This window comes from Heteronotia binoei, chromosome 2 (genome assembly GCF_032191835.1).
Source record: "Heteronotia binoei isolate CCM8104 ecotype False Entrance Well chromosome 2, APGP_CSIRO_Hbin_v1, whole genome shotgun sequence".
Lineage (NCBI taxonomy): Eukaryota > Metazoa > Chordata > Lepidosauria > Squamata > Gekkonidae > Heteronotia > Heteronotia binoei.
The window spans coordinates 177,874,121-177,890,045 of record NC_083224.1 but is presented as its reverse complement, the minus strand read 5'-3'; the positions used below and the strand labels follow the sequence as shown (position 1 = coordinate 177,890,045).

Below are 15,925 nucleotides of genomic sequence, written 5' to 3'. Positions count from 1 at the left end.
GTGCACAGCAATAGCGTACGGTTTAAATACACTAATTGGTGGGAGTAAAGTTGACAATTTGTGAAGGTTACTGTAAGAAGCTAGGGTTGAACTTAAGAGGAGCATTGGAGTGGCTGGCTGTGTCCCCTGTTTAAAAATGCAATTGTTAATAGTTAAATTGTGGAACTCAAGGGGAGTGGACAGATTCATGGAGGATGGGGCTATCAATGGCTGCTAATCACAACAGACATCTACTTCCCTCAGTATCAGAGACACTGTGCCTTTAAATCAGTGGCTGGGGGATATGGACAGGAGGATGCTATTGGAGTCGTCTTTCTTGCAGGCTTTGTGGAAGCAACTGGTTGGCCCTTGTGTGAATTTATGGACCTTCGGTCTGATCCAACATGGTTCTTCTTATACTCTTAGGATGTTTGCTCTAGTAATTCACCTTCATTGGTTAGCAGTTTCTCAGCCACAATCTGTGAAGCTAACACCATGTAGAAAGCTTTGTCAAAGTGTATCTTCTGATAGGGAACGATTACAGGATAAGTTGTACTTCACAAATCAAGGGCATTGTGATATGTGTCAGCACAGCACTGTTGTGTTGATTCCTGGACAGTGACTTCACTAGGCTTGTGTCTAGATTTTGAAGACGCTCAGTTGCACAGCTGAACATAATTGTGTTGCAGAATTTCAAAAGGCTTGACACATTACAGTGTTTTCTGCTTTTACATGTCTTAGGGAAATTGTCACCTCAAGAAACTGTTTTGCTAGATTTACAGGTAAGAGGATCATGGTGGCGGCAGCTTTGGGCATAGTTTTGCAGCAGCTGGCAAGAGCCAAAACTTCACTTCTGTGCTCTCTTGGTTGGTTTGAAGGAGTTGGTGAAAAGGAAATCTTCTGCAGGATGCTACTGAATATTGTTTGAATAAAACATCGAGAAGGATGGGTTGCTTTTTTTTGGTAGGCTGAGAAGATATAGGAGAGGAGAGAAAGAATGAAAGTGAATTTTCACAGAATGGAGAAATTGAAATGTTTAGACTTTAAGAGCCAGAGAAGTATCTAAGTAGAAAATGCCAAAGACTAATATTAGGATTTGTATAATGAATAGGTAGCTTGGAAGCAGGTGGTCCTGCAATGAACTCTTAGCTGTTCATTTACCAACCTCCCCTTCCCTGTCCATTAGACAACACTCTCTTGAGTAGTAAGAAATAAAGTTTTAATCACGGTACATCTTGCTCTTTTTCTTCAGAATTCATGGGAAGATCAGCAACAACTCACCTGCTGCGACTCTTCAGTGGGCAAGCAAGCATCTGAATTAAATAATGCTGAATTGCTGGAAAAAATCCACCACCTTGATGCTAACAATAAGGTACTTTTTTAAAAGTCAGGGTTCTGCTTTAAACAGATTTGGGGGGAGTAGATGTAAAGCCAGCATGTGGATCAGCAGGATTGCATCCACTTGTGACATCCTCTGGGCCTGTCTTGTGGTAATATTGGCTGTAACATCCTATGGCGTCCTGCATGTAATATGAATCGTGTTAGTCTGATAAGATGCAGTCTTAACTTTTCCACTGGTTCCAGGGGAGGTCAGCACTTTAACCAGTACTGCTGAGCAGCCCCACCCCTTTGATTATAGGTGGGGTCTTCTAAGTAGCTTTGAAACTGAGAGGAGGTACAACCTTTGACTTCCAGATAGAATCTGCCTCCTTGGAGCCTTCTGGCCTTGCTCCTAGAGGATGGTGATGCCAAGACAGAGAGGCTCTTTCCTCCCTTTTTTATTTCCTTTCTTCTTTCTTGCTCCTTAATTAAGGCACCTGGAATTTTTATATTGCATGCCAGCTCTGCGGATCAGGGAGAAAACCTGTTCTGAGACAGCCTGGCTTCCCTTTGCCCAAGTTCACCTTTTAGATTCTTTCCAAGATTCCCCCCTCCCCAAGCCTTAATAATAAATTGGGGCAATAAATTGTCCACCCGCACAGTAGACATTTGAAGCTTTTAAAGCGGAGATGGGTACGGAGTAATTCAATGACAGGTAAAGCTTGCATTGACTCTAGAAAGTCCAAGTGAGATGACTGCCACATATTTCTTAGTTCAAAATTATCTTCCCCTGACTAAACTGATGGTTTCATTGATATATTCAGTTGCTGCAAGAGAAGCTGAATGAGATGGATTTTGAACTGAAGTCTGTCCAGCAAACATCCCAGAGACAAGATCACAAAATCCAAAATTTGAATGAGACTCTGAAAAGCAAAGAAACTGAGGTTTGGAACATTGTTATATTCTTGCAGAATAAATTATAGCGATTTAGCTATCCTAGATTGTATATAGAATCACAGAGTTGGAAGGGGACCTCCAGGGTAATCTAGTCCTACCCCCCCCCCCCTGCACAGTGCAGGAACTTCACAAATACCTCCCCCACCACCACACACACCTCCCCAGTGATTCCTGCTCCATGTCCAGAAAATGGCAAAATCCTCCAGGATTTCTTGCCAAAGTGGCCTGGAGAAAAATTGCTGACTGACCCCAAAGTGTCAGTCAGCATTTCCCTGGGAGTAGTGTAAGAAACGGCCTTGAGAACTATGTAAAGGGACCTCCAGAGAGAGCGTGATGGTGATCCTGTAAAAACTGGACACAATAATAATAATAACCATTATAGTTTATATTATGTCAGGGTCGGCCCAGGTTAGTACTTGGATGGGAGACTTACCAAGGAAGTGCAGGGTTGTTGCTCAGAGACAGGCAATGGGAAGTCACCTCTGTTTGTCTCTTGCCTTGAAAACCCTACAGGGTCACCAGTAACTCAGCTGTGATCTGATGCCATTTTCCACCACTTGTCTGCAGAGTGTCACCTCAGACAGGCAAGAAGCCATCTGTGTTGGCTGCTTGTGGCCTATTTCTTGATCTCTTGTTTGTTCAATCCTGTAGTCTGAAGAACTGTACTGTGTCATTGAAGGGCAGAATGAGACAATAACCAAACTACAAGATATACTACATAGAAGCCAGCTTGGACAATTGCAGGTATTTGTCTCTGGGTCTTTTTTCTCCCTTCCTGATCCCAAAAGTTCACAGCTTTCATTGCTCACAGTATTACAAGACAATGCACTTAACAATCCAGAAAACAGCACAAGAAAATTTTCAGTGATTCCAAAAATATTACATTCTCTCTTGGTGACAGTGCAGCTAAAAAAAGTTCTTCAAATGCTTCTGTAATGTGCTAAGATTCTGGCTCTCCTTGGGGGTGAAAAAGTCGTCAGACATCCCGTGGCTTCTTCTGTCTGCATTTTATTTATTTTATTTGTATTATTTATAGTCTGCCTTTCTCATTCAAGGCAGATTCCACGTAGTGAGTCAGTACAGTCAACAAAGCTGAGTTTTATTGACTGCATCATCAAAGCCTCTCAGTGATTACCCTCGGCGGTTTAAATGCAGATGGAAGATACAACAAACACCAGAATGTCTTCCCCAAGTAGTTCTCTGGTTCTAATCTGAGGTGTTATTCCCACTTTCATGCTTTGCAGCTGCCACGTAAAACAAGTTTGCAGAAGAGATCATTAGCATCAAAGAAGAGAAGTAGTAGCATAATTAACTCATTTCCTAGTCTACCCCAGCCCATCTATTGTATATAAAAAAGCAGGAAAATTGGCTGTCAGAGATCTTCCATCTATCACTTCTTGCCTGCAAATAACTTTCCCACCCTTTTTGTTTGCAATGTTTGCATATTTGTCAGCAGATAGTGTGCTAGGAATCCTCTGTTTGCTGCAGATTTCTACCCTCAGGGTACATAGCTGCAGCTTAGCCTTCAATGTATACACACCAGTGCAGACCTGTGAAAATTTGTGCTCGTGTAGAGGAGGTATGGCAGAGGAAGCAAAGAAGGTAACCCCTCCTCTTATCTGTCGCCCTCATCACCATGATGTGGTGCAGGCTTCTTTGGCAGTGTTGGATTTAGCATGATTTGAGCATGGTCTGGTTTCTAATATCTTGTCTCATGTCCCCATTGAAGCCAGGGACTTGGTCAGCAACAGCACTGGTGGGGGGTCACCGTATAGGAAATCCCATTCTAGATCAGCTAGTGGTAAGGGTTGTTGAATTCTCTCTGCTCTGACCGTACCTGTCTTCATGAATAGGCCAGTAGAGCCAGTTTGGTGTCGTGGTTAGGCATGTGGACTCTTTATCAGGGAGAACTGGGTTTGATTCCCCACTCCTCCACTTGCTCCTGCTGGAATGGCCTTGGGTCAGCCATAGCTCTCGTAGGAGTTGTCCTCGAAAGGGCAGCTGCTGTGAGAGCTCCCTCAGCCCCACCCACCTCACAGGGTGTCTGTTGTGGGGGGAGGGGGTGAGGTAGAGGAGATTGTGACCGCTCTGAGATTCAGAGTATAGGGCAGGATATAAATCCAATATCTTCTTCATCTTTTTCTTCTTAAATTGCATGCCACCCCAGTGATGCACCTAAGAGAACAGGAGTGGCAGACGGGGCCCTAAGATCATGCCCAACAGCACAATTTTAAAAGCTGGGGCTACAAACCAGTGAATGCAGTCTAAATGGGCTTCTGCTTTCTGTTTGTTTTCTTTCTAGGTCTCCGAGAGCGCTTCCTCGTCACAGCAGAAGCAGCAACTGGCTCTGCTTGAGCTGCAGAACACTCTTTTCCTCACCCAGCTGGAAGCCCAGCAGGTGCAGAGGGCTAAGCAGCAGAAGGATCGCCAGTTGGCCGAGGAGAAGAGAGCCACCCAGCTTCTAGAGACGTGGTTGCAAGAGGAGCAGCAGCAGAAAGAAGCGGCGTGGAAACACAACTGGGTATGGCATGACCTGGCTTCTGCTTCAGCATTTATGCAGATGGAAATATCTGAGCCTTAAAGAAACTTGGGGCAGTTTTGCTACGTGTGGTGGTCAGCTGCCGGATGCCTTCAGCACTTGTGCTTTTCATTGGGAGAAGCAGAAAATGAGCATTTACTTCAGAAGCTGCAGCCACCGCACACTATGAATGATACTGTTACTGCTTGCTAGTAAGGCAGATCCATGTGTTTAGATCAGGGGACCCACTGTCTTCCCGACCTTGCTGAGGCCTCCCGAGGCTCGGGAAGCCTCTGCAAAGTCGGGGTGTGTAGCAGCGAGTGCGCTCTCTGCTATCCGGACCTCGCCGAGGCCTCCCAAGGTTCAAGAAGCCTCAGCAAAGAACAGGGCGTAGGGGCTGTCAACAAGAATGCTCAGAGCCCGACTCTGAGCATGCTCACTGCCAGCCCGACCTTGCCTAGGCTGGGGGCAGGGAGCAGTGGTCTGCCTGGGGCGGCAGAACCCCCAATGCTGGGCCTGGCTGTGGTGGCAGCTGCTGCCATCATTTTAAGAAATCTGCACAGCCAGTCTTGCCAAGTTAGAAGGCTTGCTGGTCAAAAGGCCCACCTGGCCCCGCTCACTTTTTGAAAATCCTTGGCGAGTGCCAGGAAAGGTGTCAGTGGGCACCATGTTGTGGGCTTTGGTATAGATGATAGTAGTGGGGTGAAGCTTGCTAGGGTTGGCGTTGCTGGGTTTTTAGAAAAAATTCTTTACACTGTTCTCTGGGATCCCACGCCTGACCAGCTCATGTCACTTCTGCAGGAGTTGCGGGCTACTCTTCAGCAGCTGCAGACGAAGCTACAGAACAAGAACTGGCAGTGCTGGACTCTGGAGAGGGAGAAATGCTCGGCGATCAAAGGGCAAGAGCAGAAAATCAAGCAGTTGAACTACTGCCTGGCTTACAAAGAACAGCTTGTGCAGGTGGGGATTTGGCATTCAAGCTCTGGTTAGTGTCTGAAGTATCTTTCATATAGAAAGCCGCCTTATACTGAATCAGGCCATTGCTCCATCAAGGTCAGTATTGTCTGCTCAGACTGGTAGCAGCTGTCCGGAGTCTCAGGTAGAAGTCTTTCACATCTCCTACTGCTCGGTCCTTTTAATTGGAGATGCCAGGGATTGAACCTGAGTCACCTTCTGCTGCATACCAAGGAAATGCTCAACCACTGAACCACCACCCCACTCCACTCCTCATCTGTGTCCTGCTACCATGTTGGTGACCCTGGAGGTCCCTTCCCAACTCTATGATTCTATGAGAAGGGACCAAAATAAACCTAGAGCTATTCTCAAGATGGCTAGTAGGTGGGAAGTGCAGTCAATGCAAGGTAGTGAGAAACCAGTTCTGACTAAACGTGAACAATGGAATCTCTGAATTCCAGCAGAGTCTCTTTGAGGGCCTTGCTTTTGGGGTCGAGGGGCAAATAATTTCCTGTTCCATGCCTGTTTACGGAAGCAACTCTGTTACTCCACTCCATTTTCTCTTAGATGTACAATTCATTTACAGGCGTGCAGGTAATCATTTGCATAACTACAGCACCTTTTAAAAATTCAGTACAACTAAATAAAGTGCATAACCAGGCAGCTGTAAAGCTCCAAAGGCCCTCCTGAACACTTCTGGGGGTTGGCATCCAGAACCAAGAAGACTCTGCCCCCAGGCTGCCTTAAATTTAATTTTCTGACCTGAAAGAACCTTGAGCCTGCCTCTCAAGCTGCCTTTAGAGATAAGGGGGAAAATACAGATAGAGTGTGCCTATCCCTATGGCTCAGATCTTTCAGAACTCTGCAGCAAGTTGTACCTAAGCAATTGCCATAGTACAGGCTGATTACATGCACACCTGTCCTCTTGTTGTGTAATGATGTGAATCTGGGTATGCCCTGACCTGAATGGTCCAGGCGAATCCAATCTCATCAGACCTCTGAAGGTAAAGCAGGGTTGACCCTGCTAGTATTTGGATGGGAGACCACCAAGGAAGTCTAGAGTCCTGATGCAGAGGTAGGGAATAGCCAACCACCTCTGAATGCCTCTTGCCTTGAAAACCTGTTGCTATAAGTCAGTTGTGACTTGATGGGGAGTGGGGGGAATGAAGCTCTGTGTGTGTGTGTGTCGCAGTTTGGCAGAAGATTTCTTGAAATAGTGACAAGGTGCTGCTTTAAAATGACATGGGAATAGCTAACTACTTTTCTGCAACATTTCTCAACATTTCAGAGTGCCATAATTATCTGAATTACAGATTTCTAACTAATGTAAGTAATCTAATTAAATGTTGACATATAGAGCATTGCAAATGTTTTGATCCTTGGTCCAAATTTGGATGCTGTCAAGCTTCTTGCCCCTGCAACACATTGGCCTTAGTGCAATGCCGTGTCTGATTTCTCTTGCTCCTCGTTTGCATTAAATTCCTTCACTTTGTTGCATCAAAAGAAACCAATTGTTTTCTTTTCATTCATGCAGACTTTACATTTTCTGAAGTCCATAGAGCACATATGAAACTTCAGAATTAAACTATGGCTCTTTCAGATGCTGATTATAAATCAACTTGAGTTCTATTCATGTGTTAAAGGGTATGTTATTTACTGAAGGAATAAGATATAAATAACCACAGGTTTTGATTTCTCTGTGGTTATGACAGCAGCAGCTGCTTCTGTGATTGTATATTCGGAAGCAAAGCCCAGTGGGTTGGATCCAGACTAAATTTTCCAAAGGCAGAATGGAAATTTCTTGCGTCTCTTTTCCTACTCTCAACCACTGATCTCCATGACATGCTGTCCTAGGGGTGGGGACCCCGAGAATGACATGAAGGGGTCTGCAGTGGGAAGGGGGAAATTGTCAATTTAAACTGGTTTAAAGCCACTGAGTTCAGTAGGGCTCACTTCTAGTTCACTGTTCATATTACTGCAGCTTTACTATATGTTTTTAAAAGCTAATGCACAGATTCTTGACTGCTCTTTAATTACATTATGGGTTGGTGTATTATGGTGTACATATACAAATTTGTTTGGTTTCCATGTGGAAATTCTGGGTATAAACCTGTGTGTAGCACAGGATCGATTGGCCTCAATTTTCAACCATGATTTTTTTTTTCCTAGAAAAGGGAGAAAAACTTAGACAACTTAACCATCCTGGGAGTGCAGCAACTTGCAGCTGTGTCTCTAACACTGGATATATTTTATAATAACTGACATAAAAGCAAGGCTTTCATACTTTTAAAACCATGTTTTGGGGGCATTTTAAATGCACAGATGCATCATGCATATTTTACATGCTGAAATTAATAAGAATTTGTTCTGGTTTGATACGTATTATGTATATTGCAGTTCCTCCCATTAAAAACAAAATCCGATTTCGTCTCCTCCTTCCCCCCACAACATGTTCAAAGCTTTCTAAAAATGTGAAATAGCTAGCTCACCCTTCCTTCAAAAATCTCAGGGTAGTGTATGTTGTTTTCACCTGCTTCGTGTATGAGGTAGGCTTAGCTGGAAGAGAGAAACCAGGCTTAGAGTCCTCCAGTGAGCCTCATGGCTGAGAGGAGATTTGAACCTGGCTGGGATGTACATATGTGTGCGAGTAAGTGCGTGCATGTAATTTTCCTCTATTCCTTTGGGAGGCATGCAGTGGCTTTCTGAATAACCTGTAAGGCTACCCCAGTACATGGTGTTGTTGTATACTTAGAGTTATCTGTTATGATTAAAGGAGTAGAATGTATGTCCAACTCCATTTTTCTTAGTTATATTGTCACCTGGTTATCTTACATTTGATAACACAGCTGATGCCTGAAATTCCCTAAGTAAAGCCAGTTAACAAATTGCACCTGTGCTACAAATCCAATTTGTTGGCGCCATTCACAGCAACTGTAGATATCTTACTCGACACCCCCCGGGGTCTTCCTTCAGTATCATTTCCACCCTTGGCACTTCTTAGACTTGCGCAGTACTGTTTTATGTTGCTGACAGGTGCTGATGCATTCTGTGGCTCTTTAGGAGTGTAAAGAACTTCTGCAGTATCATCAGAATTTGGACAAGAGTCCTGCATCTGCAGCTGCGGATATGGTACAGAAATTGCAGCAACGAGTCAAAGATAGAGATGCTGCTCTGGAGGTAAGTGCAGAAGCTTGCCTGTAGTCAGATTCTTGAGACATCCATTGCTGTCTCTGACAAATGTGTTTCTCCCCCCCCCCCCTCTTCTTGTACATGGAGTTCAGAGTTGAATTTTCCTCCTTAATAACAAATGGATTGTGCAAAGCCTCATTTTTTATTTCTGTGCCTTACGGCCATTTGCATCTATGACCCTCTCCTCTTTTTTCCCCCCTGCCTGTTCCTTTTGTAGCAAGCGGTAGACGAAAAGTTCCATGTGCTTGAAGAGAAAGAGCAAGAGCTGCAGCAGCTTCGTTGGTCTCTGAGAGAGCGGGAGCACGACCTGGAAGGGCTGCACAGGATCCTGTCTAATAACGAGACCACCATTCAGGTAGGCTGTGGCAGCCGATATCATCTTCATTGTTTTACTTATAAGCTCCCTCTAGCAGGGCTCAGAAGAGATGGCATAGAAATATCCTAATTAAACGAATCCGTCTTTAACCTGATGATTCAGAGTTGCTCAAGTTAAACTATGTGTGTTATAGCCAACTCTGTCAGGTCCCAGTTACGATCTTTCCCTGCTGTACAAAGTTCTTTTTCATCTGGGCATGTGAGAAATTTGACTCTAGAATGCTCAGAATGTGTGTTCTGCTACTAGACTGTGTTCCCTCACCATGAAGGACAGTGAGATGTGGGGAATTATTTGAGAGCTGTGTTTGGGCTGAAAATGGAAGTATACTGAGAACTCAGTGCTGTGTACTTTTGGCTCAGAAGATGGTCTGACTTGGCCCTCATAGAATCATAGAGTTGGAAGGGACCTCCAGGGTCATCTAGTCCAACCCCCTGCACAATGCAGGAAACTCACAAACACCTCCTCCTAAATTCACAGAATCGTCATTGCTGTCTGATGGCCATCTTGCCTCTGTTTAATAACCCCCAAGGAAGGAGAGCCCACCACCTCCCGAGGAAGCCTGTTCCACTGAGGAACCGCTCTAACTGTCATGAAGTTCTTCCTAATGTTGAGCCGGAAACTCCTTTGATTTAATTTCAACCCATTGGTTCTGGTCCTACCTTCTGAGGTCACAAAAAACAATTCCACACCCTCCTCTATACGACAGCCCTTCAAGTACTTACGTTGATGTGTTCCTTGTCCCCTTAATTCCCCCCTTATTTAGGGCCTGGAGAGTATGCTGAAAGCCAAGGGTCTGGAACTGGAGCAGCTGTCAGCAACCTGCCAGAACTTCCAGTGGCTGAAAGAGCAAGTAGAAGCAAAATCTCAAAGCTGGCAGGCAGAGCAAGCGGGGATCATCCAGCAGCTGCGGACCACTCTGCATGAAAGGAACAAGGAAGTGGAAGTAAAGCTATTTCTGCTTCTGTTGGCATTGGGGAGGCTCTGGGGTTGTTGTCCTGCCCTTCTAGCCTGTGTCTGTCATGGATTCCGATCCAGGCTCATCTGCAGATGCGTCGCAAGCTTCATTAAACACTTTTAGGAGAGAACACAAGAGAGCAACTATTTCTAGTGTCAGCCGGGGGATGATGATGTCATAAATCCCATCTGTCCCTCAGCTGTGTGCCCAGGTGATTGTGGCAAAGTAGGTTTGCTAACTTCCAAAATGTTGTTAGAGAGATACAGCCTCCTGGGGTCAGAAACCCTCATGCGCTGTTACCTTCTTTATCCTAGGCCATCTCAGCAGCTCTGCAGTGCAAGCTGGGGCCCGGGCAGAGGGATATTGTGGAGGAACTCTGTTTCCGCCTTCAGCAGAAGGAGCAGATCATCCAAGAGCTCTTAAATGACAAGAACCGGCGTGTCGAAGAGCAGAAGGCCGAGATCCAGAGCTTGCTTCAAGCCGTGAGCGCCAGACAGCAGCAAAGTCGTGTAAGCGGGGTAGAGTGTGGCAGGGATGTAGCCAGGATGTTAAAAGTCAGGGGGCGCCCTTTCCCATCTACAGTAGAAGACGAAGATATTGGATTTATATCCCACCCTATACTCTGAATCTCAGAGTGGTCACAATCTCCTCTACCCTCCCACCCACCCCCCCAACAACAGACACCCTGTTAGGTGGGTGAGGCTAAGAGAGCCCTTACACCAGCTGCCCTTTCAAGGACAACTGCGATAGCTATGGCTGACCCAAGGCCAGTCCAGCAGCATTAAGTGGAGGAGTGGAGAATCAAACCCAGTCCTCCCAGATAAGAGCCCACGCACTTAACCACTACACCAAACTGGCTCTCTGTGGGACTTGCACTTCTCAGAAGCTTTCTTCTGGCAAAAAGAAAAAACAGGCTGTGCCCCAGAGGACCCTAGAAGTCAGGGGGCATGCCCGGAAGTTGGGGCAGTGCTCCCACAGACCCCCCTATGACTACGGACCTGGAGTGCGGGCTCTTAGGGAGTATTAAGTATTAATGTCCAGTTGCTGTGAGATGTCATTTTATGGGTAGGGGAGACGAAGCTAAGTTGTTTATTGTTAGCCTTAAGTCATCCTAAGAACAGCGTTAAGCAAATGACAACATTATGTTGGAAATGCTAAGTATATAAGCACAGAATCTTGCCCTTGTTTACCCATTAGAACTCTTCCGCTGTATTTGCAGATGTGTAGAGCCAGTGGTCCATATGGCTTAGAGTTCTTAGGAAAGGCCTGTTAGTGAGAAACTGCTGTGGAGAAGAGGATGCCCTGCAATGCCAGATGCTCAAAAAATAACAGCTGGTGGCCAAAACCTTCATGCACGCTTAAGAGCTTTCTGAAGCATCTGGCTGTTGGAGCTGATGAATCTTTGCATGGTCCACCAAGGCAGTTCTTATGTTAACAGGCTGAAGCTTTCTCTCTGTTTTGGTCGTTAGCAGCCTCCTGATTTCCTCATCACTTTCCTTATTGCCCCTGTTAGTCATTTTCTGAGAAGATGGCACAGGCTTTAATAGAAAGAAGTTGTGAGCTCCAAGTCTTGCACCAGCAGCTGACGGGCCAGATCCCCGGATGCAAAGCTGAGGTTTCAGTTGCCCAACTCTCCCAGGAAGGACAGTCAAGTAAAGTAAGTGTGTGTGTGCTCACGGCGTCTCTTGACATGTGGCCATGAAAAGAAGGGAATGTGGTTACCAGAAGAGAGGATAAGGGAAATAGGGTCTGAAAAACATTAAATACAGAACACTCAGTGGGAGAGGATGAATAGACCTATTGCAAGGAGGTTTGGTGGAAGGAAAAGGGAAGCCCGGACTGTGCCAGTGGCCGTCCCAGATAAAGTGCTGTCTCCTGAACAGGCAGGCCCGTAGCTACAGTGGGACCCCAGGGGTGCCGGGCCACTCCATTCAACTCCTCCTTCCATCTGTATGTTCTCCAATCTGCCCGCTTTGCTCACCGCCACTCACTGCCGCTATGAACAAGTGCAGCATTGCTTGAGAGAGACGAGCTCTTCCATTTATTTTATATGTTACCCACCCCTTCCCAGTGCAATTTGTGATCTCAGCAGTGAGCACTGTAAAGTCCTGCTCATAGCCAAAGTCAGAAGCCATTTTGGGCCCCATGGCCCCTCCCAAATAAAATTCTCTCCCCCCCCCATGCCTAAAATTTTCTGGCTACGGGTCTGTGAATAGGTCTTTTCATTTTCAGTCACTGTCACCAGTTGTGCTGCCAAAGGATGATGAGGGGAGGGGCAGGGAGGATGTGTGGAATTTTCTCTTCAGATCAGGCCCAGTTGAATATCTCCTGATATTTCTCAGCAATGCTGCTGGGATCTCCTCTGATGTGTAACAAAATCTGGAGCAGGTTTCCAGTGAATGGTTATTTGTAGATGCCTGAGTTTTGTTTCTGTCAGAGGTATTGTTTGGAAAATCACTTTCTATATCCCAAACAGTTCAATGGATCGTTGGATCGAAATGAGATTGAGAGCTCTTTTAGTATAAAAACAGAATCATAAGCTTATTTCTACAGGGATGGGGAACTGGGATGGAAAATAAGAAAGTCTATAACCTACATCTTACCTCTTAAGAAAGTCACATTGCTAAGAATGGAGATTCCTCCTTCTTCTTGACCTCTTGCTACCTAGACAAAGGAAGTCACCTGACTTAGTTGGCCAGTAGCACAAACAGACAAACAGTCCTTTCCCTGGGCTTTATCTTAATTGGCAGACAGCCAGGTTCCTAGGTCAGGCAGATAATAGAGAACAGGTAAACATATTTAACCCTATAATGGCTGGAACTTAAATCATTGCAAAAGGCATGCAGGACAGGTACAGAATTCCAACAGTTTCTTGTTTTGTTTTCTTTGAATCCTGCTTCAAGCCAATGCTTTGCTCTCACAAGTCACCTGAGAAGGATTTTGCATAAGGTGGTACTGTGCCAGGTGAACTGCAGTCTGTTTTTAACATGGCAGATTAACTCTTACAGAATCTCCTGGAGTAGTTCTGTTTCCTTTCCAGGAAATGCAATTGTGAGCAATATCAAGCAGGTGAGAGGAAAGTGGTGGTCCTTCTCAGAGTTGGGGGGACCTTGATCAACCAGTTGACTAAGAAAGCTGTATTTCAGCACCCTCTTGCTGGCCTCTGACAAAGAGAGCTTTGACTCTTGAAAGCTGGACTTGCTAGGCTCAAATCTTGCTCTTCTGCTGCAGGCCAAAAAGGTGACCCTCCTGAAACTGTCCTTGCTAATTTTGTTTGTCCAGAGTCTAAAGTCTTGCTTAGGTCTCCTGGATTCTTGAAATATCAGTAAAGAAATGTGAATGTGTTTTTGTGTTCTCAGGCATTGAAGCGAGGAAAGACTGATGAGAACATAACTACCACAGTCCCTAAGGGAGAAGACGGTACATCCAAAAAGGAGAAAGGTTAGTCCCTGGTGACTTTAGTTCAACTAAAGGCCATGCTTGCTCACAATGCCATTCCGTAGCACCATGTAAGAAATGGTTTCTGAGTCCATGAATGCTAGGAGCCCATAAGCATGCACGCTTTCTTCCTCCTGTTTTTGGTAAACCAGTCTACCATTTGGTCTGTGGAGACCTGCCTCTCTGGATAGTTTGGGGAACCTTCTTGGTACACTTGGAAAATTCCGAATGTGTGCTCTGTTGGTGCTTAGATGCTAGCTTCTCAGGGTTTGACCACTGCCAGGAGTCGCCCCAGTCTAGGACATAGAGATTGTTGCCTGGTGTGAATCAATGGCTCATTGTGTTGGAGGTCAGAACCTCACATTCACAAAAGTCAGAACCTCACAATCACAAAATCTGCTAGAATCTTCTGGAGTCTGTCATTGCCTGATAGTAGATAACAAAGAGGTGTGTAGTAAGGTACCTGTCCCTTGGTGTGAGGTTAGCAAGAAGATGAAGGCAACAAGGAATTAGGGAAGGGTGGTGCAGGGACAAGGGAAGGGAATATCTTTCTCGGTACGGTGGACATGAGTTAAAACACAAGCATCTGTAACCTAAGTTTGGTGTGTGCTAGTTAGGCATCTTACAGCGTGTTAAGAAACTAGCATAATTTAGTAGTTTGAATTTGGACTAAGACCTGGGAATCGTTATTCAGTCACAGGGCTTGCTGGACAATCTTGGGCCAGTCACTTTTAGCCTGGCCTGCCTCATGAGATGTTAGGGCAAAATGAGGGGGGAACCATGAATGCCACCTTGAGTTCCTTATTTGGGTGGGGTGGGATAAGATACAAATTATAGGGTGTATTTATTTGCTCACTTGCTGTCAGTATAAATTCTTATCTTCTTTTTGTGAATTTTTTGTGTGTTAAGTAAGGAAATCCCGAAACAGAAATTGAACTTTCATTGTCTGGTAGCCTCTCCTGCAACTCTGTAAACCTCCGTTGGGTCCTATGCTTAACCAAGAGAGCACAAGGGAATAAAGGATATACTTTACAGCTTGGCTGCATGTCCCAGTAATTTGAATCTCTCTTCCTAAGATAAATAGGGGTAGGAGATTCATAGAGGGGTAAGAGTCTTCAGTGAGATAGTTGAGTTGCAAGAGAAGGCTAACCTGTGCTTCTCTTCTGCCCCCTACTGGCTGCAGCAGAAAAAGCAGCTCAGAGGTTATGTCTAGTTGAGAGAGTAGAAAGAGGAAAATCTACCTCATTGAGGACTGGTACCTTGGATTCCTGATCTGTCAGAAATGTTTCTTGCACAGTGAGATGGAGAACATACACATCCAGTGTCATCACAGGATCATGTGCTGGGCGACTTCAGAGAAGGACATGCATTAGGTTGTTTCAGCAAAATGAAATTGAAGCAGTGGAATATTTTTAAAGACTAGCAGGGAGCTCCGGCTCATAAAAGCTTATGTTAGGATAATTTTTAATAGCTTTAATGTGTCACTGGATTTCTGTCTAATTTAGTTGGAGTAGTGTGTCCTTGACTGGATGAATTGAGGGGTCCAGAGGGAATTGCTTCTGAATTAGAACCTTTCAGCACTGAATATTGGTGATGGAATTCTTGATTTAAGTTTAGAAATGCCTCTTGAGCTTAGAACAATTGGCAGGTGTCTGGGTATCCCTAGCCACGTCCCGGTCTAAGGCTTTGAAGCTACAGATGTCATTTAATTGGGCTTATTTTCCCCTCCGTGTGTGTCAGTTACGGTCTTGGAAAACTACTGTTTTGGGGAGGGGGGCGGTGCTTAACTTTTTTTCTACCTACTGGTTGGCACTGGACATACCCTCTCTTGGAGCTGCTTTTCTTTTCTGTAAGTACTGCTTTTAAGTTTGTTTCAGCGTTTTTTTGAGTTGGAGGTAAAGAGATGGGTGTCTGTGTTGCCTTCCACACAACAGGAGTGTCGGAGTCGACTGCCGGACTGGAGAAGGAGCTCTCTAGTGTGAAGGACGAGCTCGAGCTGTTGGCACGAAAGGAAAGAGAGAGCCGAGTGAGTTTGAGAAGTCTGGGGAATGGCACAGTTGCTCAGATGGAGGAGGGTCATAAATGTGGGATCCCTTTCATGGGGTCTGGGAATCTGGTTGGTGTTCTCCATTTCTCTGCTGCTCTTTCTCAGAAATGGCATAATGTTGTCTGTGTTTTAGTCTGTGTATTACTTTATCCTGTTCGGGGTTTCACATTTCCTGGAAATTCCAACTCCTGT

At 45.3% G+C, this 15,925-nt stretch overlaps 1 protein-coding gene across 5 annotated transcripts in view; it reads left to right on the top strand.

Moving 5' to 3' along the window:
• PDE4DIP (phosphodiesterase 4D interacting protein) overlaps positions 1–15,925 on the top strand; it is a 98,531-nt gene that overhangs the window by 5,321 nt on the left and 77,285 nt on the right. For all 5 annotated transcript variants that reach the window (XM_060232564.1, XM_060232563.1, XM_060232561.1 and 2 more), the window contains exons 2-13: positions 1,232–1,351; positions 2,124–2,243; positions 2,908–3,000; positions 4,559–4,777; positions 5,576–5,734; positions 8,789–8,905; positions 9,135–9,272; positions 10,057–10,236; positions 10,563–10,757; positions 11,762–11,905; positions 13,608–13,689; positions 15,621–15,712. In XM_060232564.1, coding sequence (XP_060088547.1) covers positions 1,232–1,351; positions 2,124–2,243; positions 2,908–3,000; positions 4,559–4,777; positions 5,576–5,734; positions 8,789–8,905; positions 9,135–9,272; positions 10,057–10,236; positions 10,563–10,757; positions 11,762–11,905; positions 13,608–13,689; positions 15,621–15,712 — 1,659 coding nt within the window. The remainder of the gene's footprint in view (positions 1–1,231; positions 1,352–2,123; positions 2,244–2,907; positions 3,001–4,558; positions 4,778–5,575; positions 5,735–8,788; positions 8,906–9,134; positions 9,273–10,056; positions 10,237–10,562; positions 10,758–11,761; positions 11,906–13,607; positions 13,690–15,620; positions 15,713–15,925) is intronic.